A 27,642-nucleotide genomic window follows, 5' to 3' on the forward strand; every position below is an offset into this window, starting at 1 on the left:
ACTACAGTAATGTGCAAAAGTCTTGAGCCACCCCTCATTTCTTTATTTTTGCTTCCAAGAAGCCAGAACGTCTCATCACTTTTTTTAAAAGTGGTCTTGAGCAACAGTTCTGAAGGTTTTTCTTTTCACGTCGGCCGCTTTTTCACTCATTTTCAGACCGCTCCTTGTACCTGACCGTTCTCAGAGGAACACCTAGCTACAAATACTCAACCATTAAACACACACCATTAACCACCTATGACAAAGGATGAATCAGTGTTGTGTCTACACATTAACAGGCAAAGAACTAATTTTAAATTGTATCTTTAGGCACTTTCTTACTAGCAGCTGTCACAAATACAAGCATAATTTGTTCCCATGAAGAGTACTTAAAAAAATGACAAAAAAGCTGCCTGAGAGAGCTCAAGCTGTGCTGAAGAACAAAGGTGGTCACACCAAATATTGACTTTCAAGCTTGTCAGAACTGTACAAACTCTGCTTTTGCCTTGTACACTCACAATAATGTATGTTTCAATAAATTGCTGCACCTATTTCACATTTTTCTAGCAAAATTGAAAGAAATGAGGGGTGGCCCAAGACTTTTGCGCAGTACTGTAAACTCAAATTCAAATGTATTTGTATATCACTGTTCAGACACTAATCGGAGCGCTTTATAGGAGGATAGAATGAGATATTTAAAACATGTATACGTGCATGCTATAAAGCATGTTCAAACAACCATAATAGAAATATAACAATTAGAAGTGAAAAACAAGCATGGCTAGAATTGTTTACCATGTTCACAGGTGTCCAGTCATATATATATATATATATCAGTTGTGCTGTTTATGTGTAATTGTCACTGTGAGAGGCCTCAGTCCTCTGTGTTATCAGCATTTAACATCATGTTCAGCCTGACCAGCAACGTTACCTAAAAAAATTACAGAAATGAGGCCTAGCAGCTCACTCTGTCCTGTGTTTCTCTACGATCAGCAATAAATTTAAAAATGGAATTAGAATCAGGCGTTTTCAATCAATAGGATGACAGTCAGGTGTGAGTGGGAACCAGGGTTTAATTAAAAAAAACCCTGATCTTCACAACGTATGACAGAGGATGTGATTCATGCCAGAGATTTCCGAGGACTTCAGAATGGATCAACAATAAATAAATAAATAAATATATAAATAACAAAAAATACTTCTGAAGCAGTGAAATCGAGCATGCAGCCCAGAACCGGTCTGCCAAAGGGTCCGGTGCGGCACGGCTCTGGGGACCGCTTTACAGAGTCTTACAGTTGGAGTGGAGTCGTTAATAACTTCAAATCTTCAATAAAATGTTCTCCAGTACCTGATGAGGGGAGGCAACACAGGAGAGAGAAAATTAGTTGTTTGATTCATGTGGTAAAATACGGTTGTTTAGTTCCAAAAACTCTAAATGTGAAGGTTTTGTATGTTTGTAGAGCCACTGTGAATTGTAACACACGTGTAATAAGGCATATTCCTGAAATTGCTCTTTTTCAAGGTATGTCAGGTTGGTCGTCATCTTTTCTATAAATGGTTCACTAAATGTGAGCATTTTTTTATAACATCCTTCTTTATATTAAAAAAAAAAAGCCGCTTATTATACAGTTGTTTTCCTGATCCGGACCACTTGAGATCAAATTGAGCTGCATGTGGCCCAGGAGCTAAAATGAGTTTACCCAATATAGGGTTATTTAGAGTTTATCTGATTTAGAGGCTCAGATGTGCAGCTCTTGATTGCTTCCTAAAAATTGGCTCCCATGTCATTAAACAAAAAAAAGTTTAATCAATCATGTCCACACTCATGAGGACAGAGACCAAAAACACACTGAAGAAAACTGGTTAAACTCATGTAGTAAGAGCAGTTTGCCTTCAAGGCCTGCACCCAGACTTGATTTCTCTCACCAAATAAGGAGTTCTTACCCCCTTGCTTTTTTCTGACCAGTCATCTCATCCACAACTTCCTACTAATACGCCCACCCTCCTCTGTGTCATGTAAACACAGCCACAGTTGACACAACTCTCTTTTAGCTCAGCAAGTTGGAGTGTCAGTACAGACGTTCAGGGCGCTGGGATGAAGTGCAGCACCAGCGTGGGCTAGAAAAACGTAATCTCAATCCAAACTGGATGCTCATCGGAACCAACTGCCATTCAGCCAGTGTTTGCAAAGAAGCTCTAAGAAATTATTTTGAGTCCTAACTTTATGGAAAGGCTGTTGATAGATTTTCTCACTTGGCTGGGAGTCAAATGTGGTTTCTAGCATTAGTTTAGTTTAAGCAAATCTACAGTACTGTGCACCTTTTTTTTTTTTTTACATTTTGCTTCCAAGGAGGCAGACTTTGTCATTTTTTTTTAAGTGGTCTTCAGCAGCTGTTCTCCAGTATAAAGCACATTTTTTTTCCTTTGGAAATTGGTTGCTTTTTTTCATATTTTCAGTCCCGTCATTGTACCCGAAAAATCCACAAAAAATGTCAAAGATAACAGAGCCTGACAGGCATGAAATAGTATTTTTGCACCAACAGAGGTGTTAAAAAACTCTACATATCTCAGCATCGTGTGCAGTGTGTCTTTGAAAGATCTGAGGTAACTGGATGAGTAGAGGACAAAATAAGAAACAGCAGGCCTAAACACCTATCTACAGCAGATGAACAGTATCTGAAAGTCATCTCCTTAGGAAATAGAAAATAATCCAGCCAAGACCAGACACAGGATCTGTGAGATGCATCTGTTCCTTCAGTTGATCCATCGAGAAGCCATTCTTAAGGAAGGGAAACAGGGAGAAAAGACTGAGGTATGCAAATTACACAAGAACTGGACTGAAAATCAGTGGCAACAGGTCTGATGGAGTTATGATTCACACTTGTATACTGTATTTCCATGTATGTTTACACGTTTTGATAAATTACTGCACCTATTTTTTATTTTGCTGGCAAAACATGAAGAAATGAGGGGTGGCTTGAGACTTTTGCACAGTACTGTATATTTAAACAGATGGTATTTGAGTAGAATTAATCAAATTAAACCCTTATCAAGCTTTTCATACCGATATTTAATTGCAGTATACAAATTCATCCTGTGGGTTATTAGTTTGGCTGCCAGAATCAGAGGTTTAATTTATGGCCTTTCAGGTATTTGTATGAATCTCACACACACAGTACTTAGTATCATGTGTACATGTATCTGATTTAATCACTGCTGCTTTGTGTAATCTCTCCCTGTGATTTCTTCCGCCTCTGCACACAGGATATTTTCAATAAAGCTGAATTGTACCTGCAGCCAGCTGAGTTCCATATAATTATCTGTCTGGCTTCAGGCTGCTTATGTTTTGTTCTTTTATCGGGATGTTCTATTCCAGCAGCTGATCCATTAAGTCACTGCAGGAGAACACAGCAGCGCCGTGTGCTGGATATTCAGTGAATTACTGAAAGATGAAAGCGCTGGTTAACTGTAATCATTTGTAATGGGTTTGATTTTCTCCAAGCAAAGACAAAAAGCATCACAGAAAGGGTAATTCATAGAGGAAGAGCACGTCTGCCTACACCCACTCACCCCAAACAACTCAATTCCCCGTGCATGGGTAAGAGCAGGATTTATTTGGTTGGATATTTTAAGCGTACGGGTTCACGTCTGAATATTTGAGTGTGCTCTCTTATTTCCCAGGCTCTCTGCCAGTTCCTCCACTGCTGGCCAAGACGTTGCTAAATAAGGAAGATGACCTCTCTCCCTACTGTATTTTCACTCGTTTTCTTTCTTGAACACAGATTACCACCTAACCAGCAGGCCAGCATGCAGCAAAATCTGGGTTATATGCACATATGTCTGTGTAACAGTAATAAACAATCTGATGGAGTCATTTTAAATGGGCTGACCACACACACACACACAGACACACCCCCAACCACAGTAGCTCAAACATTTACTCTTTTCATATATTTTATTACAACTTTCAGTTAAGAATGCATTGATTACAAAATTTAAACCCTTTTCTCAGTCATACATAATATGAAATATAAAGTAGAGATTTCTAGCTACAAACCATCTGCTAGAAACATCAATCAGGCACCTTTTCGTCCCCCCACCCTCCCTTTTCACACTATTTCATTATAGCAGTATTCACACAGCAGATCATAGAGAACTTTCACAGTCACACTCCAGCCAGGAGGATTTTTCACCCGAGGAGGCGTGGAGAGATTACCGACTTGTGGGAGCGAGCCGAGCCCACAAGCTGATCTTGTGCGTTATCAGGATGAACGCTTTCCATCCAGGTAGTTTGTTAACATTCAGGTCCAGTGTTTGATGTAAGCTACGGCCAGTTTCTTCTGGGAAATCTTCATTTCTGAACGGAGAGCAACGTGGATCCATGTGGTTTTATTTTCTGTTACGCTGTCAAACTGCAAATTAGACAAAATCATAATTATGTCTGACAGAATTTAAATTCTGCTACTACTTTGGTTTGTTAACAGCTGGATTCACAAGTGAATCTGGACACTGTTTTAACATTTAAACCCAGTAACAGCACAAAAAATATATTTAAAAAAAACAAAAGCGAGAGCTTATAGACTTCCATTCCCCTGCGAGTTTAGGTCTTAACCGAGGGTTGACTGAAACAGAGCAACGGTTTGAATCGATCTTATGCCCATAAAAAATTTCCCTTAGAAGCTACAAGCTATAACAACATCATTTAGTCCGGTATGGCTGCATTAATACACAAGATCCTGTATACTACATATACATATGCTAAAGTCACACCTTCTTGTGTGTAAGTGCTGAGAAGCATCACTTTGTCAACTTTAAAAAAAAAAAAAAAAAAAAAAAAGTTAATCCTCATAATCTCCATTTCATTTTTATCAAAATGACTAATTATCTGCTTTTAGACCTAGACTTATTATTCATATCCACAATATCTAATTAAATGTGTTTTTAAAAAAATAGAAGCAGAAATACCTGTACTGTTATCCTGGCCTAAAATTAGAGCTCAGTTAATACAATAAATGTCATGACATTTACGGTAAGCGGCAAACTTTACAGTTTATCCCAAAGCTCAACAAATCACAGCAACATTAAATGCAAGAATCATCATGAAATTATCAAGAGATGCAAATTCGACCTTTCCACACTCGTTTTACATCTAAACGAGGCTGCTCGTCTCCTTCGCTCTCTCTCTCTCTCTCACAACTTTTATTGTCTTCTGGCCTTAAACACAACACATGCCGTGTTGCTGCTGCTCCCTCTTTCAAACCAAAAATGATGGGTGTTGATACGTATAAAGGTTTTTTTTGTTTTTTTTTAAATGCCCAACATGCTGGCGCTTGGCGACCAGTTCAGGCCTCCGTTTTGGCATTGATGGGCACCTTGCTGTTGCCCCCCCCCCAATCCAGTTCATCAAAACACCAAACATTAATTGGTTTATGCTGAGTCAGACGGTGGCGTGCGCCCTTCCCAATACTTCTGATATGCTGCTTCGAACATCTCCCTACACTGCAGCTTTGCATTCAGCCGGGAACAGATGAGGAAGGAGCCGCCCATCTTGCGGTGGAGCGAGTACGTCTCCTCCGGGGGCGGGGTCAGCCGGTGTTTGAGCATCACGGGGATGAGGTTGTGGATCCTCTCCGTGGTGGACTGGGAACCGAAGTCGAAGGGCTCAGAGGAGGCAAAAGCCTCGCCAAGGATCATCACTGCATCCACATGGGCATTCACCATCGCCTGGACAACACGAGTAAAAACACACATTATGTTTTTGCACTTTTACAACTAATATCTGACTTGTTTGTGGGCGCATCTCTCACTTTCATTTAAGGTTACCCTGCATGTACAGAGCCACTGTGTGTAATGTAGAGCAGGCAGGGAAGAAAAAAGCCACACAGAGATTATTACCTTGGACTCATACCCAGTCAGGAACTTCATGTCGACAGATTTCTTCAGAACTCCCTCCCTGTTGCCCTCGGCAGCTGAACGGATAACCTGCAATCACACGCAGGTCACATGGTACTCTTGTTTTCTTCATCCAAGATTAGATTTTAATCCCTTATAGAGGATTTAGGTTGCCATGAATTATTAGGGTCTTTTAATGGGTTCTGACTTAGCATGAAAACCATGTAAGCAAACTTTTTACAAGTTCACCAATCACCACTGGAACCATGTATAAATGTGAGTTACAAAATGTCATCTTCAGTAAAAAACTAAGACATAAAAACAGAGCAGAGATGTGAAGTTACTAGAACTTTATGTTGTCTCGTCTCTGGATTACTGCTAGAAATAATACAGCTGTACATAAATTAAACAAATCATTTTAAAAGTATGAAATGAATGGTGACACTCAAAGCCATGCAAGGCTTTATAATCTGGGATTAACCTCCCACAGTGAGTAGCTCAACACACAAAGTTTGTGTAGCTACATAAAGGGCATACAACACCATCATTCATAATGAGTTCACAGAAATTATTGTGGGGGGTTGAGTGGTCTCACCTCTATGTAGAGGTCAGTGAAACTTTTATCAAATCCTCTTGTCGCTCCAAAGTCCAACAGCGCCACCTAGAGGGACACAAATTAATTAACACTTCCTATTTTCATTATTTTCAAACCTTCAGCCATCAGTGCCATCTTACTTGTTTCTATAGCTGAACTAACTTTATGACAGTATTCTTTAAGCTGTATGGAGACTCACCGTGTGTGTCTGCGGATCGTAGAAGAAGTTGGACCAGTTTGGGTCGGTCTGCATGTACCTGAACTCAAACAGCTCTCTGAGGCACAGAGTCAAGATGTTGAGGCAGATCTGAGACAAAAACAAAGGTTTACATTCATTCTGCTGCTAAAAACATGCACGCCAGATCATATTCAGTTTTGCTTGGTTGTGGTGTTTATTGTGTTAGAGAAAGGCCCTTTGCACACATCAGCTAGCATATTCATGCCCAGTCAGCTAAACATTCATCAACCCCGTTACATGTTATGGATTTATCATTTATACCTCGTTCTTCAGCTCCTGCGAGAGACTCTCAGCTTTGTCCAGAGGAAATCCAGGAACAAGTTCAGTAGTCAGAACATGGCGGCTGCTCAGCTCGTCTATCACCTCTGGTACATAGAAGAACGGATGGTCCTTCAATAGCTCCCTGAGTCAGACATGAGCAGATACAAAAATACATGAAAACAACTTAAGGCGGCAAGCAGTCCACATAGAGTGCTTTCTATATATAGTTGATTAGCAACTGCAATCGGTCTGACCTTGAACCCAAGCAATGAACGTGCAAAAGGGGGACGGAGTGCGCTAACTATATCTATGTAACCTGAGTGTTTCAGGAGTGAGACAGCAGACTGCACAGTGGAGCTAAAGTAGGAGCCATGATTTGAGTTCAAATACTTCAGTGCCATCTGCCTTAAACAAGTACGGGTGGTTCTCAAATGCACCTTGTAGCATATGTATATATGTACGCATCTATGCTTGTATGTGTGGGAGTTTGCTAGTATACTATAATGCTGTGTTTCTTTCATCTCGGAAGTCAGGTCTCGGAGCGGGGAATGACGTCAGAAAACAGGCTCCGTTTTGCTCCCAAGCAAGGTGGAGCCATCAGTTTCAATGCCTGTTTTGTTTTTGTTTTTTTGCCTGTAAAAAGGCTGCAGTAGTTATGAATAGAGCCTGGTCGGTGTGTCTTATATGTACTGCAAAAACGAATGAGAATTAAAATCCACTGAGACCGAAAAATTTGACCTTGAACACCCATGAAGTTGATCACTGAATGCACATTTCATTAAAATCAGACCAATACTCCAAGAGGAGTCCTTCAGGCATCCATCCATTTTATTTTCTTTAGCAATATAATTTAAAAACACACCAGTGAACTGTGGCCATTTCATTTTCAGCCATTGCCTCTAAAGGCTGGTAAGCATGAATAAATAAAATTGCAAGAAAAAAAAAAAAAAGATTTCTCAAGCTTGGCTTTCCAGATTATTCCATTACAACATCTGCTCCATAATACCTGAACTTCTTTGCACACTGGGCTTCTCTAATATAGTCACACTCCAGCGCTAGCTCTTTCCTCATGACATCTATCAGATGCTCCGGAAACAGACCTACAAACAGAAACACAAAGGACAAAAAGTTGGGACTAATTCTGGAAACAGTAACTCAAAGAAACAGAAGCAGACACGAGGAGATGAAGAGGATATTGTCTGTGTGTGAGGTCACTGAGCATGCATGTGTGTGTGTGTGTGTGTGTGTGTGTGTGTGTGTTTTGGGTGAGCACCTTCAGGCAGGGCATTGCTCATATTCAGCACTGCCATCAAATTATTGACATCACTGTTGATACTCTGAGCTACACCAGGATACTGAGGACAACAGAAGCAGAGAGGAAAAAATTAAAAATGGAATGAATTTAATTTGATCATAAATTGCTATTGATTTTAAACAGTTAACACAACAATCAGATCATTTAATTCTGGAAAGGCATGAGATAACTTCAGCTCAAATGTTTCTCTGTAAGGAACTACATGTATCTGATAATCAGATTACGTGTTTCCCGTACGCTCAGCGAGTGCTGACCGTGTTGATATTAATAACATAAAACATACTGTCACATGTTTTCAATCCTAACCTGTATTTTCATGGCCACCTCCCTGCCATCCTTCATCCTTGCAAGGTGAACTTGTCCGATGGATGCTGCTGCAAACGGACGTTCCTCGAACATTTCCAGCTTGTCCCTCCAGTTAGAGCCCAAATCGCTGTTCAGTGCCTTCTGTAGACAGACGCGAGCAAGTAGCATTTTAGCATCAGTGGAGTTAAAACTGAGTTAATCCAAAAACAGCCAGCGACAGAAATGCTCATTACATCATCAATTAAAATATAATTTGTTCAGGAAATGGAACGACTATCAGTTAAAAGAGTCTTACTGTCATTTGTTTGATTGGCATGAAGTCAGCACTCTGTCTCACACGCTCAAAAATCTTGGCGAGGTGAGGATTGATGAATGCATCATCTGAAACACAAAAACACACATTTGTTTGTCTAAACAGAACTACACACAGAAAAGAAAGAAATGCTTCCATGCGCCCCTCGCCACAACTTTCATCAATTATTGACCATAAAAAAGGATCCAAGTTCAGCTTTTGTGAAATAAGGTCAGCACAACAACATCAGCAAACTTGTTTACCTTCCCACTGGCATAATACGTTACATAATATACAACTGGAGTGGTTCCAAAATATGAACAGCACAGGTGTGTAGGTACTGAAACAAGTATAAAGCACTAATCATTAAGCCCTGACGCCTCATTAAAGATCAAAGTTCTGTGAGAAATTAGGAAAAATTCCTATTTTATTATTGCTACATAAACATTATGTTGCACACTTTACACCAACTCTGTTAGGTCCAATAAGACTGAGACACTGATGCAAAACTGCGTCAGACCGTTTTCCAAATCCAGAAGAAACCTCTGGCTCTCTCTGAGCCGGCGTGTGAGAGGCAACTTCTCTCTAACAAGTCACAGCACAAACACAGACGCTGCTCTTAGTGACTGTGGTGCAGAACTGAACACGTGGCTGTGCTTCACTACAGTCAGAGGACACTCACTGCTCTGAGTGCAGCAGGTCGTGAGCAGAGAAAAGTGCATCAAATACACACTGAGAAATGCACAATTTTCAGCTGTCTGGCTTTTCTTGTCAGATGTGCTTTATTTATGCTTGCAGCTTAGAGACATCAAACTTAATTAACTTAATTTTACAGACATGGGTTAATGATTAAAACTAACTATTAGCCAGCTGACTGTTAAGCTATGGGTCTGCTTAGAAATTCAATCTGGACTGTCAAGCAGGAAAAAAAAAGCACTCAGAATAGGGGTGGATTTAGTGATTAGCTTTTCAAACTGAAAATGTATTTATAGACATTACAAGTGTGAAAATAAAGCAGTGTGAAGTTTTCTTAATTTGCTTTATCTTTTCATCTTAAAAACAACAAATATAACTAATAATAACAGCATTAAAGTACTGGAATGACAAGTGTATCAGTAAGAATAACAGTGCGACTATAATATTGACAGTACACTCACTCTGCAATTTACTACAAATAATGTAATATACATCAATATAAATTGACAGCAAATGTTCCCTTTTATTGATGTTAACTGTGTAGACTAAATTGCTGTTTTGGAATATTTTAGAGTGAACATCTTTTCCTACTAAAACATATAATGAAAGTACAATTTAGTACTTTGTTTAATGGGACTGGAAATCATAGATAATAAAGAGTTCTGATAGCATCCATCCATTTTCTTCCACTTATCCAGAGCCAGGCCGCAGAGGCAGCAGCCTAAGCAGAGAAACCCAGAGCTCCCTCTGCCCAGCCACCTCCTCCACCCTATCCGGGGGAACACCGAGGCGTTCCCAGGTCAGCCGTGTCCTGGGTCTACCACGGGCCTCCTCCTGGTAGGAGAGGAGAAGAAGAGTTCTCTGCAAATTGCCACCTTATTATGGTGGAGGGGTTTATGTGTCTCTGTGATCCCAGGGGCTATGTTGTCTGGGGGCTTTTGTCCCCTGGCAGGGTCTCCCAAAGCAAATTGGTCCTGGGTGAGGGGCCAGACAGAGTGTGATGCTACTCTCAAGCCTGGCCCAAACCTGGAGCCAGGCTTGGGGAGGGTGCTCAGGGCAGAGTGCCTGGCACAGTCCAAAGAGGAGCCATAGGCTCGCCCTCCTGTAGGCCCGTAGGGGTTGGGTGCAGTGTGTGTGTGTTGCACAGTGGCCAAGGACAGAGGGCCTGGCCGACCGATCCCCACCTGTCGGGTCTGGGAGTACCAACAGCAATGAAATTTTAATACTTAGAAGTTTAATACTTAAAATCACTGAGCATATTGCCCGAGTACAATAAACCAAAGGGCACACTCAGTGACTACCTGTGCATTTTCCACCTAAAACAGACGTAATGGTGTAACCCTGAGAGTCAAACTGAAATTACCATCACAATAAAAATTAAAACCGCAAGCGGTGATATCGGGCCCTCGCACTCCGCGCGCGTCGACCTGTGGCGCTCGTCGACCCATGCCGCACTCGGAGGTTTTGTGATCGTGATGGGTCTCTAGAAAGTTGAATTCTTTTATAGGAAAAGGTATCTTTTGCTCTCGGCATAGACGCAATGGAATATTTGGGGGTGTGGTCACGGCTCCAGCATGCAAAATAGGGCATGGGTCTGATTGACTTTTTTGATGGGCTGTTTGTCTAGATGATGTGGAGCCAATTTGGTCTCACTGGGTGAAATGCCCTAGGAGGAGTTCATTCAAATAGCAGGCCTGAAAATGGCAAAAATTGACACTTTCAATTGAAGATGCTGGACTTCCTGTAGGGTTTGGAGTATGGCTCCAAGAGACTTTTTTGTATGTCTTAGGATGTTACATGAGTGTGCAAAATTTCAGAGCTGTAGATAAAATGTAACTCAGGGGCTAGCTAAAAAACATGGTATATTATGATATTTAAAGCTGCCAGTAGGGGGCGCTCTAACGTTTATGGACTTTATGCATATCAATGTGTTCAGGGCAGGAGGCTTATCAAATAGATGAGGATTTTGTAAGGAATGGTGAAAGATATTTCATGTATTTCAGAGCAAAACTAATTCTGTGGACGGTCATACAAATTTTCATTTGCTTCTGTAGGGGGCGCTATTGCGCCTACAGTCTTGAATCTGTAGTTATGGATTCAGCCTGGGTGTGTACATGAGTGATTAAATTTTCAGCCTGATCAGACAAAGCATGTGCGAACAAGTGCAGAAACAATTTTGGTGGTGAGGGAGAAAAACAAAGGCCAAATTTAATGGCCTGGTGTGACAAGGCCGTTTAATATTTTGTAAAGATTTCCACAATATTTGATGGGCTACTTGTGTAGATGATCTGGAGCCAATTTGGTGTCAGTGGGTGAAATGCCCTAGGACGAGTTCGTTCAAATAGCAGGCGTGGAAATCGCAAAAATTGACACCTTCAATTGAAGATGGCCGACTTCCTGTAGGGTTTGGGGTATGGGTCCAAGAGACTTTTTTGTACGTCTTAGTATGTTACATGAGCCTGTACATTTTCATACATGTAGATAAAACGTAGCTCCGGGGCTACTCAAAAAACATGCTATTTTAAGATATTCGGAGATGCCACTAGGCGGCGCTCTAACGTTTATGGACTTTATGCATATCAGTGTGTTCAGGACAGGGTGCTTATCACACCACTGAAGTTTGAGCCAGATTGGGCAAGTTGGCTTTGAGTTACAGCCATTTTTGTGTTCATGGCGAATCATCGAACTTTGCCGTCCCATAAGGGTCACGCCCTTTTGTCAAAAAGTCACAGTTTTGAAAACACAGTAAGTCCAACTTCTTAAGGCTTTCCAGGTGAAATTTGAGATGGTTCTGCTAAACCACCTTGGAGCTGGACCTCCAAGTGTAAAATATGACATTTCCTGTTCCCACTAGGTGGCGCTGCGACTGATATTAAATATTGTCATATGTATGTGTTCAGGGGGGCACCCTCATCCTACTGGAGAAGTTTGATGCACATTGGATCATGTAGGTATGAATGAGAGGCAATCAAAATTTCATGGCGAATGATCAAAGTTCAAAGGGGCATAAGGACCCCTCCCCCTTGGCAAAAACTCACCATTTTCGAGATTTAGATTCCCCTGGGGGTGTAGGTTAGACAAACCAAATATGAAGATGATAACGTCTAAAACCTCTGAGTTATTAGAAAAAGTGTGAGGGCTGCAAATCGCCAAATTTGCATAATTAATTCAAAATGGCGGACTTCCTGTTGGGTTTAGGGCATGGCTCCAAGAGGATTTTTTGTGCGCCTGGACATGATATACATGTGTATGAAGTTTCATTCATGTACGTGAAACACAGCGGTGGGGCTCCAGTTTAGGGGGCGCTAGCGAGCCATTTGGGCGCGCCCTTGCCCGAGCCCATTAAAATACTTAAATTTTCACCAGGTGTGACGCATGTGCAAAGTTTCATGAGTTTTTGAATATGATAAAGCCCCCAAAAAGCCAATTCATTTGCCTGAATAATAATAATAATAAAAAAAAAAAAAAAAAAAATAATAATAATAAACGAAGCAATTACAATAGGGCCTTCGCACAGTTCGTGCTCGGGCCCTAAAAAAAAAAAAACTGATGGCTTGGCAGCATCTGATGTTAGCTTTGGCAGACGCTGTAGAACAATATAAGCAATCGGGATTACAGACTTTACTCAGAGTTTAAAAACAGTTTCAGCCCTCTCAACGTTAACACCATTTTGAGCCTTGTGCTAAATGAGTACAATGGCTGAAGAGCCAATCATCTGCCCACCACTAAATTCCTGCCATGACAGATAAATGTCAGCAGAGGACAAAGCCCACTGCAGTGATTTCTATCCTCTAGAGATATTCAACTGCAGTCAGTCAGACTATTATTATATCCATTTCAGCATTTTACATTTTCTGTAAAAAGAGCAGTGAGATTGTGTGTGTCCACCCACAGAACATTACATTAACCCCTCGAACCTGGCCATGGTTCAAGATGCAGTTTGCCACCACTTTATAGACACAGTAAAGCTGTGAAGGTTCTTCAGCAACCACCCCACTGCTCATCAGGTCTCAGCACAGCGGACTGACCTGGTCTCTTCAAAGCCAATGCCCTTTTCTCTCCTGCTACTGCCTTTATGGCTTATTATATTTACTGCACTGCACAGTTCAGGCAAAGATAACACGAATATGTTCACAACTAAGTATGTTAATGCTGAAGGAAAAAGTCACCAAACCAAGATTGGGCAGAGGGGTCAACAGTGCTAAACAAGACTGTGATGATGGTTTTACTGTCGTTACCTGACACGGCTTCATTATCTCACTGCTCGTTTGTTTACTACCGCTGGCCTCGCTCTCCTATTGTATTGTATCTGTGGTTTGTGTACAGGCACTGATCTAATGGCAGGTTAGAGCCAATACAGACTCACAGTATAAAACAAACAAACAAAAACAAAAGTCCTCTGTACCAGCACGGAGTCAGTTCACTAGTTTTCAACCAATGCAGCAGCCACCCAAGCTAAACTGCACCGCAGCAGATTCCTCTCTGTGATCATCTATAGACTCTTAGAGCCTTCACAGAAGACTGCTTACGAGTTGCTCCACTTTTTAAAGCGTTCACAAGCAGAAAGTTTCAAAAATAAGCATTATAATAAGCAATAAGCATTTGAATGTGTTTGTCCCTCACCTTGAATGCTGAGCATCTGTCCCAACTTTAATGCAGCTCCTCTGACTTTGCACAGAGTTCTGACAATGCGTTCAGCGTTGGCCTCAGACAGGAAAGGGCTCGAGTCCAGAACTGCTTTCTTGTTTTCACCTGAAGACGTACAAAACAGATGTGAAATTCTGGCATCAGAGAAAAAGGATTTGTGCTGCAGAGAGCTAAATATCTTGTAATACATGTTAAAAGAGGGTTGAATATAGTGGGTTCTTTTTGTAGATGAAGCCATTTAGCACAAATTGAAATATCAGCTGTTTAGATGCAGCACCAATTAAATATATGCTTGAGTATACACAGTCAAGCCCATAAGTTTGTGGACTTTAACATTTGCAGTTTTTCTTCTGCGCACCAACACAATGAATTTAAAATGAATCAACCAAGAGATTTAACAAAAATATTTAGGAATTATAGACATTTTTCAACTACTCATTTTTTTCAAAAGTAATCAGAAACAGCAAAAAAAAAAAAATGTAATCCTGCAAATCCAGTGAAGTTAATAATGCCATTCATTATGGTGGGGAAAAAAGTACAAAAAACAAAACAAAACAAACAAACAAAAAAAAACATGTTTGACCGCTTTTGGTGAAATCCATTTGAAGTCGGAAATTGTAATTTCCAAGTTCCTGGTTGGAATCTGGAAATCAGACTTCCAACTTGGAAAGTCAGAGCAGCCTCGCTAACCCCGACAGGACTACACACAGAACAATCCAAGATGGTTCATAAACATTAATAAAACTTGCAATCTGTAGCACTGCTGTTGTGTATTTGTGATTTGCTAAATAAGATGAGCAGAGCACTGACCGGGCTCTATCTATGAATGTGCTGCAGCCATGTTTTTAAGTGCAAAAAACAAACACTGAGCTGTCTCACTAGTGATAGCTCTACCTTGCTAAGGAGAAAAAGAAATCCTGTTTTTCCAAAATTACTACTGGAACACGCTCAGTTCTGGAGTGACGTCACTCCCAGCTCCGGCATCCAGCCTCTGAGGTAAATGGAATGCAGCACTATGGATCTGACTGTACCAACGTGGGTGGTGGTGTGACTGTGTACATGTGTCAGTAGGTCATCAGATAGTACGCTTTGGTACATCTGAAGCTGCCTTCAGAGGCTTTAATAGAGATTTACCACACACACAAGTGTGTTCGGTGTGTCCCTGGGATTAAAGCGCACACACAAAGATAAATAGCAACAAACAGATGCACAAAGGCCGCAGATTTACGCCCGTACGCTCTGTTTCAGCTTAGCCTATGTTTTAGGATTAGCAGGTTGATGAAGAAGAGCAGGAACGTCTGTTTCGGAGGCAGACTGTAAGGGAGGCAACTTAATTGCTTCTTTCCTGTGTAGAAGAAGTGTGTAACATGTAATAGCATGCGTGAGGGATTGGTGCTGAGAGCAATTCAATCGGAACGCAGCTGCAAAATCTGTGCATGTTGTTACTATGAACCAAAAACAAACACACTGATGAGCCCTCGCCATAACATTACCATAAAAACCAAATACCTAAACATGCCTACATTTTGTGGTTTTCATGCATTTCTTAGCTGTAAACATGTAAATCCCACTCAGTGCTTGAGCCAGTTGGGTGTGTTCGTATGTTACCTTCTACACCGTTTTGCCTGATGCTCTTCTTGGCGACTTCTGCCAGAGCTCCAATACCCAAACCCACAGCCAAACCTGGTGGAGACACAGACAAACAAAAAAACGTAAACAAAAGTAAAAGCACAGAATCATGCTGTGTATGTACAAAAAAAAAAAAAAATCATTTTAGTGGACAGGCTGCTTAATGGGACCCTCACCACAAACCTCTGTGATGAGTGTAAATAAACTGGCTACAGGAAGCCATCTGTTGCTATTGCTATCGAAATAAAACATATGAAACAGCAAATATGACAGAGCACATGAAAATTAAGTCAAACACTGAATCACAAAATAATGAAGCTTTTGAAAAACTCAATCATCTGAGAAGTTAGCGGTTCATATCAGCAGAGGATAAAAAGAAAACTAGTGATCGCACAAGTGGGTGGCTGTTTGTGAAGTTTCTCTGAGCTTGCTTCCAACTTACATAACTCAGCATTACATAATCAGTTAGTCAGCGGCCTCTCTGAAGCTGAGATGCAGCGGTAGATGGACAAATTGGGACACAGTGTGCTTCTGTGTCATGTATATGAGTCAACTAAGCACTTCTTCATCAGTCAAAAACATACATGTGCCTCAGTAAGGCTAAGAAAATGTGTATCATGCGAACATGTGTGCGTGTGTGTGTGTGTTATCTGCTGTAACTTAAACTGTATTGTTTCCTTTCATCTCCCTGTGGTTTGTTTCCTGGTTTAGGGGGGGATTTGCAACGCACAGATTTAAACACTGAAGACGAACCAGCCAGTCACGTGACCGCATGTATGATGTCAGCGTGTGCACCTGCCAGCCAAAGAGAGATCAGCATTTCCTGTAGCATCTCTGAGTGACATGTTTTTTTCCACACCACGCACAAGCGTCTGTCCATCATTTGACTTCAAGAGCAGTAATGTGTTTACAAAAATTACTGCTGTTTATTCAAACTATAAAGTTGGCAAAAATGGTTGAAAACGGTCACTTGAATGGCAACAGCGAGAGGACGCCTATGCAAGGCGGCTATAATGCCATGAATCAATTTGGTGCCTTTTTCCTTGTCTTTGTTGCCAAATGTTGTAGGAGAGTGAAGGACAGGCCGAGGCCACATTCAAGCACCACCTCCCCTCTTCTTTTTTGACACCTTCTAAATGTTACCGCTGTTGACATGCTGAATCATCTCGGCTCTACCTGTCGCGGCTCACTGTAACTCCAACTTGCTTGGAATGAGCTGCGGCTAAATTCTGCAGCGTCGACGGCCCACGCTGACTTGTGTTAGACCGGTTTATGTTCTCCTTCACATTTCTGGCTTCGGTTTAGCTCCATGCCTCCTGCCAACATATCCATCATCTGTCCGAGTAGTTCCTAATACAAAAACTGCTGATAAGTTCTGCTAAACTACATCTGAGGCTGGTTGTGAGCTTTTCGCTGTGCTTGTGGGAACATTAGGGCTTTGAATAAGATTAGCACAGAAAAAAAAACATCCTGTCACGACATAACTTGGACGATTAGAAGACATTTGATATGTTTAAAGCTACTGTTTGAAGAATGTCAAGTATGTGTGAACAGAATGTAATGTAACATATAAAAGGTGATCTCCCCCAGGCCCTCTCTGTTGCCTCTCAAACCCTCTTAAGTGTTTATGCTTGCTCCCAAGGCCCTTCTGGAGTCTTCGCCTTTGCTCCCAATATCCACAGCTAGTATTACTAGCTAAGCTTGGAAATTAAGTCCACTAATCACCAATGTCAACAAAAAGTGTCATCTCCCATCTCAACGCAGACTCCATCACAAACTCCACAAAAAGACAAAAAACAAAGAAACAAAGAAAAAAATAATTCATAAAGACTGCGCTGGATTCAGAAAGTATTTTGCTAGAGGCAACATTAGCAGGAAAGCAACCCAAGGTTAGCTGACTAGCCTCTAGCGCTGTAAGGTAAGTCAATGAGTGGCAGGTTGATGACTGCAGTCATCAATAAAGGTTTTCTGGAAGTTACACATAGGTCAACATACACTCACCAGCCAGTTTATTAGGTACACCTGTTCAACTGCTTGTTTACAAACAGCCAATCACACGGCAGCAACTCACTTCAAAACGACCTGCTGAAGTTCAAACTGAGCATCAAAATGAGGAAAAAAGGTGAATTAAGTAACTTTGAACGATGCATGGTTGCTGGTGCCAGACAGGCCAATATTTCAGAAATTGCTGGTCTGCTGGGATTTTCCCATGTAGCCATCTGTAGGGTTTACAGAGAAAGGTCCAAAAAAGAGAAAATATCCAGTCAGTGGCAGTTCTCTGGGTGAAAATGCCTTTTTGATATCAGAGGAGAATGGCCAGACTGCTTTAAGCTGATAGGGAGACAACAGTAACTCAAATAAGCACTTGTTGGACCCAAGGTATGCAGGAGAGCATCTCTGAACACACACACTTGAAGCAGCTGGGCTACAGCAGCAGAAGACCACACCAGCTACCAGTCTTGTCAGCTACAAACAGGAAACAGGCTACAATTCATACAGGCTCACCAAAAACTGGCCAATTACAGACTGGAAAATCACTGCCTGGTCTGATGAATCTTAATTTCTGCTGCAATACTAAGATGGTAGCATCAGAATTTGGCATAAATAACATGAACCCATCCTGCCTTGTACTAACGATTCATGCTGGAAGTGGTCATGTAATGGTGTGGGGGATGATTTCTTGGAACACTCTGGGCCCCTAAGTACCAACTGAGCATTGTTTAAATGCCACAGCCTACCTGAGTATTGTTGACCCTGCCTACTCATCTTCTGGCAGCTGCTTCCAGCAGGATAATGCGCCATGTCACAAAGCTCAAATCATCTCAAACTGGTTTCTTGAACACGACAATGAGTTCACTGTACTCAAAATGTCTTCACAGTCAACTCAGTGGAGGACCTTTGGGGTGTGCTTGAATGGGAGATTTACGTCACAGACGTGCAGCAGCTGTGTGATGCTATCATATCGATACAGACCAAAATCTCTGAGGAATGTTTGCAGCACGTTGTTGAATCTGTGCCATGAAGAATTAAAGCAGTTCTGAAGACAAAAGAGGTCCTAACGCAGTACTAACAAGGTGTACCTAATGAAGTGAGTGTATGTTGTAAATCAGACAGAAAACAATCAAATTTGCAACTGCAGCTTAACTACAGCTTTTTTTTTTTAACAATATTTATAAAAGTTACAACTTTGGACTTTACACACATCTATTTTTAGACATTTTATAATTAAACTGCATTAATTATAATGTAATATAATATATATGTCACAGATAATAACTGGAGCTCTGGAAACATTGTAGAATATATTAACAATAACAGTGTAGAGTACAAAGTCACCTACATCTCATTCCTTTTATGGCTGCATGATTGCACAACTCTCTTTCAGTCTGCTGGCGTCTCACTCTGCCAGCTTGTAGCTGCCTAACAGGGCATGTTTTTATTTCAGCAGCAACAGATGAGTTAATAGAGCCTGAGGAAGCTTGACCTCATTTCTAGAGGTTTTTGTTTGAATTCAGCTCCAAGGTGTGACAAGCATGTTGCACACATTTCTCAATGTCCTGTTTCCCTCAGTTCCTTTAAACTCTTTGTTTTTGTATTCACTGGCATTTACATATGGCCGTATGTAGTACAAATGCATTCATTAGTACTATCTTAACACCAGCTGTCCTAAACCAAGCGACCCCAGCTTAAAAGGCAAGTGGGAGGTTAAATGATTACAAGACTGGGTGACCAGAATTTTACCAACTCAACTTTTACATTAAGCACAAAGGAAGCACTCACCACCACTTTTATAACTTTTGTGTCATCAGGAAGAAACCATAAATAAAAGCACTCTATTCTCATATACTAGTGTAAATGTATGACCCAATAAATGTCATCTGGACCATTAAAAGCTGGGGGTCTGCTCACACAGTGCTTAACTTTGCTGCTGACATACATGCAGCCTTGCACGACTACAAATACAGCCAGATATTAACATCCACTGAATCATCCATGACTCAGACACAGTAATGATGTACCTCCAAAGTTGGCCAATCTCCCGAGCCGGGTCACAGGCACTTTCCTCTCTCTGGCTCTCTCGCTCAGCTAAAGAAGACACAATGCAATGTGACTTTCCATTAAAATATGAAACCAATAACACAAAGTAAGTGCTTACACGAGTATCTTTGTGTTCAAGGAACAGGAAACAAGAAAGAGGAATTACCATCTGTTTATGTGGTTTCACATCAGTCCCCTTGCTCTGTCTGGCTTTCTCAATGTCGTCGGCCGTCAGTCCCCCCACTGTGGACGGGTCTTGATGGTAGCTCTTGTAATGACTGACAGGATACTGACAGTAAAGCTGTCTCCACACATGTCTGTTTATCCTGTAGTTGTAGAGCTGACGTCCACTTAAAAGTCTGCCACACAGAAAGCACAGAGAATGACCTTAATCCCCCCACAAACAGCAGCGGTAACCTGTTTATGGCAGGGACCGTTCATACCTTGCATCTTGGTGGTAGGATCTGATGTGTCCACTAAACTGTTTGCTGGGGTCTTTGTATCCCTCAAACACTGAGCTTTTCCCACTGCCGTGTTTCGCCCCTGTTGCTGCGTCATCACTGCTTCCTGAGTGATCCCCTGTGAAGTCCGCACCTTCCTCCCTGAACTCTGAAGTGGTGAATGCACTGTCATCTGGAGGAAAGTCAAATTCTGACTCTGATGAAAAGTTTTGCTGCTGACCGGACATTTCCTGTAGACAGAGATCCATACATTTGTCAGCTGTATACACTTAAACACACCCAGGGTATTTTTATGACATAAAATGGAATATAGAATATTATTTGCACAAACCTGGATTTTCGTCATGGCTGCGGAGATGCCTTGCTCTGCAGCTGATTGGACACTTTGGACAGCAGCGCCTATTCCTGGGGCTGGCAATACAAATACAGGAAAAGTTAAGCTGTGTTCTGCTAAAAAAAAAAAAAAAAAAAACACTAATGAGAAAGCAAATACTGTTTAATATTTTTATAAACTCCACGATGAACAAGGTATTTCAGTGTCCTGTTTACAACTGGTCAACTGAAAATCACAGAAAGTTCTTTGTTCCTGTGGGCATTCAGTTTCCTGGACCAGTTCCCCTTGTTGCTTCATTAATTGTAAAATTTTCTTTCAAACTTGAGTAACAGTTACAAAACAGTTTTAGTTTGTCCTTTAATGCAGGGCTGCAATGTTGTAATAATTTTCTTTTTATGAAGTCTTCAAGCTTAAAAACAGGTTGCTAGCAATCTCTGCTTGGTCTTGGAGCATAGCTTAATACAGACATACCCCAATGTTTCTCACACTGAGATCCACAGATGGGAAAGCAGTCTTCCCATCAATATACAGACTACATCTCAGCTGATTTATTGGCCATTATTAGCAATTTGTTGATATATCAGTGTATAACAACAAGTTAAAATTAAAGTAAAGAAGAGATGAGAGAAACACCCTTCAACCATGTTATGAGTGATGACACTGCATAGATTGTCCACCAGAGGGCACTCTGCAACATCCCGCTTGACAACACATGTTTGGAATACAAACAACTAGCTGATCCAAGCAGATACAGGTAGAGCAGAAATGAGCAAATAAATAGCTACACATGTTGGGGAAATCTGTTGTTTCATGTGTCCAAAAAAAAAAAAAAAAAAAAAAAAATCAGCCAATGTCATCTTCTTCCAGCTGCTACCTTTAGGGGTCGCCACAGTGGATCATCTGCCTCCATCTAACCCTATCCCTAATATCCTCCTCTGTCACACCAGCCCTCTGCATGTCCTCCTTCACTTCATCCAATCAACCTCCTCTGAGGTCTTCCTCTTTTCCTCCTGCCTGACAGCTCCATCTTCAACATCCTTTGCCCAACATATCCACTATTCCTGCTCTGCACAAGTCCAAACTATCTCAGTCTGGCCTCTCTAACTTTGTCTCCAAACTGCTCAACCTGAGCTCTCCCTCTGATACACTCATTTCTAATCCTCTCTATTCTGGTCACTCCCAGTGAAAATATTAGCATCTCCAGTTTAAGATTTTTAAATCACAAGCTGAAGATGCTAATATTTTCAACAAAAACCCTTTAGCTGCCTAAAAATATTAGATGTTGTCCTGTTAAAGTACATTATGTCTACTTCGCTTTTTGTTATCCAGTTAAAGACAGAAGTTCAAACATTTACTTATAACTTTCTGAGCATTACACTATAGTACAAATGACCTTCCTCTTAAAATGCTTTGGCTTAACTTACAGAAAAGTAGGTGCCTGACCTGACATAATCTGAATATTTACATTTATCAGCGAGAAAATGCTTGCTACACATGCAGGCCAGCTGACTGTCAGGATCTGTGTTCTCATTCTGAACGGTGGGTTCTTGCTGATGGCTAACATGTATGAGACTTTTATTTTCCTGCCTGTAGCTGCTGATAAAAGCTGAGCTCTGGGCTCCTTATCCTATCAGCAGACTTGATAAGGAGTCACCTTCACGCAACACAAAGTCAACGGAAAGCAAATGAATTGCTTTTCGTCGCTGTGGGAGGGAACTTAACTGTGCTCTGTCTCTATCATCTGAATGGAAGTCTGTTTAGGGTAGCACCAAGTCCCACGCTGAAATATCCATTTCAGTGAAGTGACAATGACATTGAGAAAATGATATAAATACAGAGCATATAGTTCAGAAACATACCTGTTCCACTGCGGAGGGTGTTGGTCTGAGTCTCTGCGACTGCCTGGCTCAGCTTAGCCAGGCCTCGCATTAGCAACATCATATCACCCGCCATGATGGACTACAAACAGAAGACAGAAAGACAATAAAATAGAAAAACGTGGGGTGAATTTCATCCCTCGATTCCCTCTGTGTGTAATTCGCCCGGTAGCACAGACATCCAGCAGTGAGACATTTAAATGTGTAACTTCACCTTGCCGGGGAAGATTAAAAACCACAGAAACAAAGAAGCCAAATGGAAAGAAATAAAACCCGCTGTCGAGTCACTGCCAACAGAAACACTCACAAACATACACAGCTGTCACATCTTGAGAGGACTTTAATACTGTGTCCAAAAATACCCATGACCTCCAATCCCTGTTTGGGCAAACAGAGGCACAAGAAAGGGAAGGCGAATGCCTTGCTTGTATTAAGCTGTGAATATGCCGCGGTCCAGGACGGCATCTGAAAATGTCACTGGAAACGAAACGGGAGGAGAGCGAGAGATAAATGTTTCAGCTATTTCTGTGCACGAGTGAGCGTGGGTGCCTGCGCTGAGTTCATGTTCGAGGCTCGCCATCATATTTTATGCAACTGACGGGACGGTGAGGCAGTTTTCTATGAATCTAAAAATGTCACAACTTCTTTTCAGGAAACAATCCGGTTATCTTTATAGGCCGATACAGTTGGTGCTATTAAAATGGGATGACAACGCTTGTAACACGAGGTTAGTTAGGTTACAAATAAAACTTTTTTTTTTTTCCCCAGGCTTATCTAAACAACAGAGGCACTGCTGCATTCCTGCCTTTCACAGCCCGCCACCTGTGTTTTGTTACCGTATTACAGGTGCTGCTCTGTGGGTGTGACAACAGGCTTCAAAACAGCTCAGCGAGGATTTGGGCCAGCGGAGAAAGCTGCTGCCGAAGGAATCTATGCAATATGTGTATAAGTGTGTATGTGACGCTCTGCGCATACACTGCCTGAGTCAGAAGTTGGTCATCCATCCTCCTTCAGGGCTGCTCTGTGTTCTCAGTTGGTGGATACTTTGTGGCATAAAGAACCAATAGGAAGGGAAAAAAATGAAGTGCTTGTGGAAAGATGTGATTGGAAGTTTGGGTCTTATTTTTTTTAGAACTAAGCGACTGGTTAAAATATGCACTGAAATAAGCACATTGGGGAAATATGGATGGACGTTTTCCACCACAAAGAAAAAGATTTTTAAAAAGCAAATAAATGGAAAATGAAAATAACTACAACTGCACTCCTAAAACCTGCAATAGAAACCATTTAGCGACATCTAATTTATATTGTTTTTAAGGTCATTTCATTCTTTGCTTTTACAGAGTACAACATTGTCATTCCAATTATCAAGCTCCCACAATGTGCCTCTTCCAAGACCTCTTACTTGGGAATTTAGACCTGAATCTGTGAAAGACAAACCTTCCTCTGCACAAAGTTAGATCATATAAAATATCTTCTGTATACTGTGTGTAGCTTCTGCAAATTTTAAATCATGATTCAGCCACACTTCAGGGTTTTTCCTGGTCAGCATTCATTGCAGTGCTGGTGAGTTTTCCTTTGGCCATGACTAAGTTACTGTTTATTGCTGAGCAACTTCCCATTTGTCAGTGTTGGTGTGTGGCCTATCTGGGTGGGTCTAAGCCTTCATCTCCAGAGGAGGGAAACTGAAAGGTATGATTTTGGTAACAGCACTCTGACTGTGTGGCGAGTATGCACACCTAAGCCGCAGCTGTTGTCTGCTGCTCAAGCTGTTGTCTCACCGCTATGGAAATAACCAGGCAGTGTTAGTCAGCGTCTGAATGCTGCTCAGTAGCTTCCTGACAGCCTACCATCACAAGTCTTCCTGAGCCAAGAGTGGGAAATGTTTCCTGTTAACTCTGCAGTGTCACCGGTGTTAACAGGGGAAACACGAATAAACTCACGTTCCGTGCTAGACTCCAGAAAAGGGGAGTCTCTAACATTTTAATAAACTGCACAAAGGCAGTTCCTGTAATAAAAATAAAACAATCAGCTGTTACACTGCTACCTGCCAGCACGTCAGAGAGACTTTGATTGCTTTATCTCACATTTTTTTTGTATACAATCTGACATGGTAACAGAAAATTATTATTATATTTTTGGCCAGATTATTGCTATTAGTTACATCGCCACACCCCATGACATACATTATATTATGAGAGATAGATAGATAGATAGATAGATAGATAGATAGATAGATAGATAGATAGATAGATAGATAGATAACTGTTAAAAACATTTTTTAACATTGAGGTGATGGTGGATATTAGGCCTGATATTAAAAAAGTAAATTAATAATAAACCTCAAAAATACTGTACCTTTGTAGTGCAATTTAATCTCAATTACTACCATCATAATTATCTATACTAATACACGTGTCATGAGTTTATATCATTAGGCTATTCAGTGATGATATTATACACTAACTTTTCTTTCTTCTTTATCAGTAGTTCTTGAACTGATTTCTCTAAAATATTTTGCAGATATGAACGTTGTGCCCTACAGAGGTACACACTGTTAGGCACACATAATCAAAACACCTTTAATTACTACTGGAAACTATTAACAGTGCTTTCAGTTAATCATTAACCGAAAAGAAAATATTTGACTTCCGTTTATGCCCCCCCCCCCCAAAAAAAAAAAATTGAAACGTTATTTTCCTGCTGTACTTGAAGTAAACATATGCTGATTATTCGATGCGTGCTCTCCCAGGAATGTATAAATTATAATTTAAGCTTTAACACACGTTCGGCGTAAACAAACACCCCAGCGTCACTTCTACTTTTCGATGTTAGGCCACAACATCCTTGAAACTAAGGAAAGTTGTCCATTTAAAGCTCTTCTAACCCACTTCCTCGTTGGCCCCCATAACAACAAACTCGTGCCGCTTTAAGGAGTTAAAGCTGCGGTACAGCTGCACCGACCGAGGGCGAACAGCTTGAGCGGATTTCAAGATCTCCAAAACAAGTTGCCGTTGGGTCTGCAGCTCGGTAAAGTCTGTAAAGTAAAGTACGGGGCAGCCACGGATGTCAAAGCACGTCAGCACGCTGCTGCGCAGGATTTTTCACGTGCAGCCAAATTTAAGGCTGAAGCGACAATAAATGGACGAGGCCAACCGAAAACGTATCTGACTGCGTTCATAATAGTTAGCAGCTAATGCACGATAGATACTCACCAGCAGCTGTCGTGTGCGCTCTCTCTCTGCTGCTGGTTTGTACGACTCTTATCAGATAAGGAGAGTCAAACCAGCCAATATATTACTTGAGCTGCAGCAGCATTCTTTATCAGGGGAAACAGTGTGCTAACAGCACGAGTTTAAGGTTATTTACTAGCCGCCCTACTCCTCCTCCTCCTCCTGCTGCTGCTGCTCCTGCTGGTACTACTGGCAGCGTCTAATCCAGTCTCTTCCCCGCCCCTTTTTCTCTCCCTCCCCACTATGAGGTCAAACCGTATTTACCAACTTCACAACAGCCAGAACGGCACGTTGACGCAACCCGCTCATATTTCATCAACACGCACAAACATATTTCTTACTGCGTCAACATGAACAGAGATGTTATCTCTCTGGATTTTATTGTTTCAAATCTAACTTGACCTACTTTTGCCACGTACAAGAAGGACGTTGTACACATGTACAACCACCATCTTTCTTGCTCGGAGGTTCAACTCTACTGCCACAGCCATGTAACCAAAGCTAAATTGGTGTAACTTCAGCTACACAAGGCTCTGGTCTTTCTCCTCCGCCTCTCTGCTCCCTGATTGGTCCTCTGCCGTCTGTTGACATCAGAACCAACGGCCGTTTGACTGGAGGCGGAGTTTAAACGTAGCTCCTCATTGGTTTATCGTGGAGAAAAACAAAGTTGCCGTTTCGTCGTGAACAGCGCCTGATTTTATGGCTGTTTTAGCGATAACGACTGTAGCTTTGACAGGGCGTGGTGCTGATAATTGACACACTAAAGCCATAAACGGTGTAAATAAAAGGCAAATTAAACAGAAACGCGTCAGCTATTAAAACAAAAATGCCTTCTAAGGTGAAATGGGCCTGTGCTTCCCTCTGCTGCTGGAAAGAGGACGGTACCTTACTAAAGCGGCCATGTTCAAGTGAAAAATGGACCTTTAAATTGAAGTGACTAGCAGAAAAAAATGGCTAATTTGGCCTTACTTCTTTTTATAGTAAATGAAATAGATGTTATTGTTTCCCAGCAGTGTCAGTATAGTGACAGCAGAGGGCACCACAGAGCCGCGCAGCTCTTGTCCCATTATGTAAACAAGTTCTAACTTCACTCCTAGACTAAATAAATTCACTCGTCCTCTGTAGTGAACATCTGTTGTATGTATGGAAGCTTGTTTCCGCCACTAAAAAATGCCATCCATAACTCAAAATTTCAAGTTAATGAGTCAAAATTTCGAGTTATGGATAAAAAACAAAACAAAAAACAGTGGTGGAAACAAGCTTCCAAATATATGAGACCAGGCTTTGGACAAATTAAATTTTCCAGCTTGCATTCCAGTGAGGAATATGGGAAATTAAGCCTCCTGTGAGACTGAAGCCAGATTCTGTGACACAGATACCCAGCAAATGCAAGGAAAGAATTCGAGTCATTACATGTGCCAGGCAGTACTGCAGAAAGAAGTTCATCCACCACCACCACCCCCAAACCCTAACCAAACGGGAAGAAAGGGAAAAAAATAAATAAATCACATCAATCTCTCTCTACTTAGAACCTCTTATGAATCATTGCCTTTCTTTCCCACCAGCTCCGGATGCTGCTGCTGCTATTGTGGACAGGTGTGATTTGAATGGCAAATGACCCTCATGCAAACACAACACTTAATACAGGCAAGGAGAAGCAGCAGCATGGGGTCACTGCGGGCTTCCTTAAGTCAGGGCCACAGGGAAAAGCTATCCTTGTGGGACAGCTTTCCCCATTTATTGCCATCTCAGGGTACTGCATGCTGACCAGAGATAGATATAAAGACAGACTTACACAGATTCACAGAAATCACACATGGACACAAGTTTGTTTCACCAAATACGCATT

At 41.4% G+C, this 27,642-nt stretch overlaps 2 protein-coding genes across 2 annotated transcripts in view; one reads left to right on the top strand and one right to left on the bottom strand.

Moving 5' to 3' along the window:
• The window catches only part of stum (stum, mechanosensory transduction mediator homolog), a 53,892-nt gene extending 30,406 nt beyond the window's left edge, over window positions 1-23,486 (top strand). Inside the window, exon 3 of the mRNA XM_030721907.1 lies at window positions 23,407-23,486. Within this exon, the coding sequence (XP_030577767.1) occupies window positions 23,407-23,426 (20 nt within the window). The 3' untranslated portion in view covers window positions 23,427-23,486. The remainder of the gene's footprint in view (window positions 1-23,406) is intronic.
• Window positions 3,916-25,976, bottom strand: coq8aa (coenzyme Q8A, genome duplicate a). Its single transcript, XM_030721905.1, has 17 exons — window positions 25,776-25,976; window positions 22,543-22,642; window positions 20,681-20,760; window positions 20,332-20,579; window positions 20,055-20,247; window positions 19,870-19,936; window positions 15,830-15,904; window positions 14,198-14,326; window positions 8,882-8,967; window positions 8,587-8,727; window positions 8,239-8,320; window positions 7,972-8,065; window positions 6,966-7,107; window positions 6,666-6,773; window positions 6,467-6,532; window positions 5,875-5,961; window positions 3,916-5,703 (listed from the first exon to the last, which is right to left on the bottom strand). The coding sequence occupies exons 2-17, from the start codon at window positions 22,634-22,636 to the stop codon at window positions 5,407-5,409; spliced, it is 1,989 nt and encodes a 662-aa protein (XP_030577765.1). The 5' UTR covers window positions 22,637-22,642; window positions 25,776-25,976; the 3' UTR covers window positions 3,916-5,406.
• Window positions 25,977-27,642: the final 1,666 nt, after the last annotated feature.

This window comes from Archocentrus centrarchus, chromosome 24 (assembly GCF_007364275.1).
Source record: "Archocentrus centrarchus isolate MPI-CPG fArcCen1 chromosome 24, fArcCen1, whole genome shotgun sequence".
NCBI lineage: Eukaryota > Metazoa > Chordata > Actinopteri > Cichliformes > Cichlidae > Archocentrus > Archocentrus centrarchus.

What these genes read in the sequence shown, in the direction of transcription:
- coq8aa (XM_030721905.1), bottom strand. Translation starts at nt 22,636, where the DNA reads ATGGCGGGTGATATGATGTTGCTAATGCGAGGCCTGGCTAAGCTGAGC. An exon ending in TGCCAATCAAACAAATGACA is followed by an intron (nt 8,728 to 8,881) that starts GTAAGACTCTTT and finishes GTCTGTCTACAG; the next exon opens with AAGGCACTGAACAGCGATTT. An exon ending in TGACTGGGTATGAGTCCAAG is followed by an intron (nt 5,704 to 5,874) that starts GTAATAATCTCT and finishes CGTGTTGTCCAG; the next exon opens with GCGATGGTGAATGCCCATGT.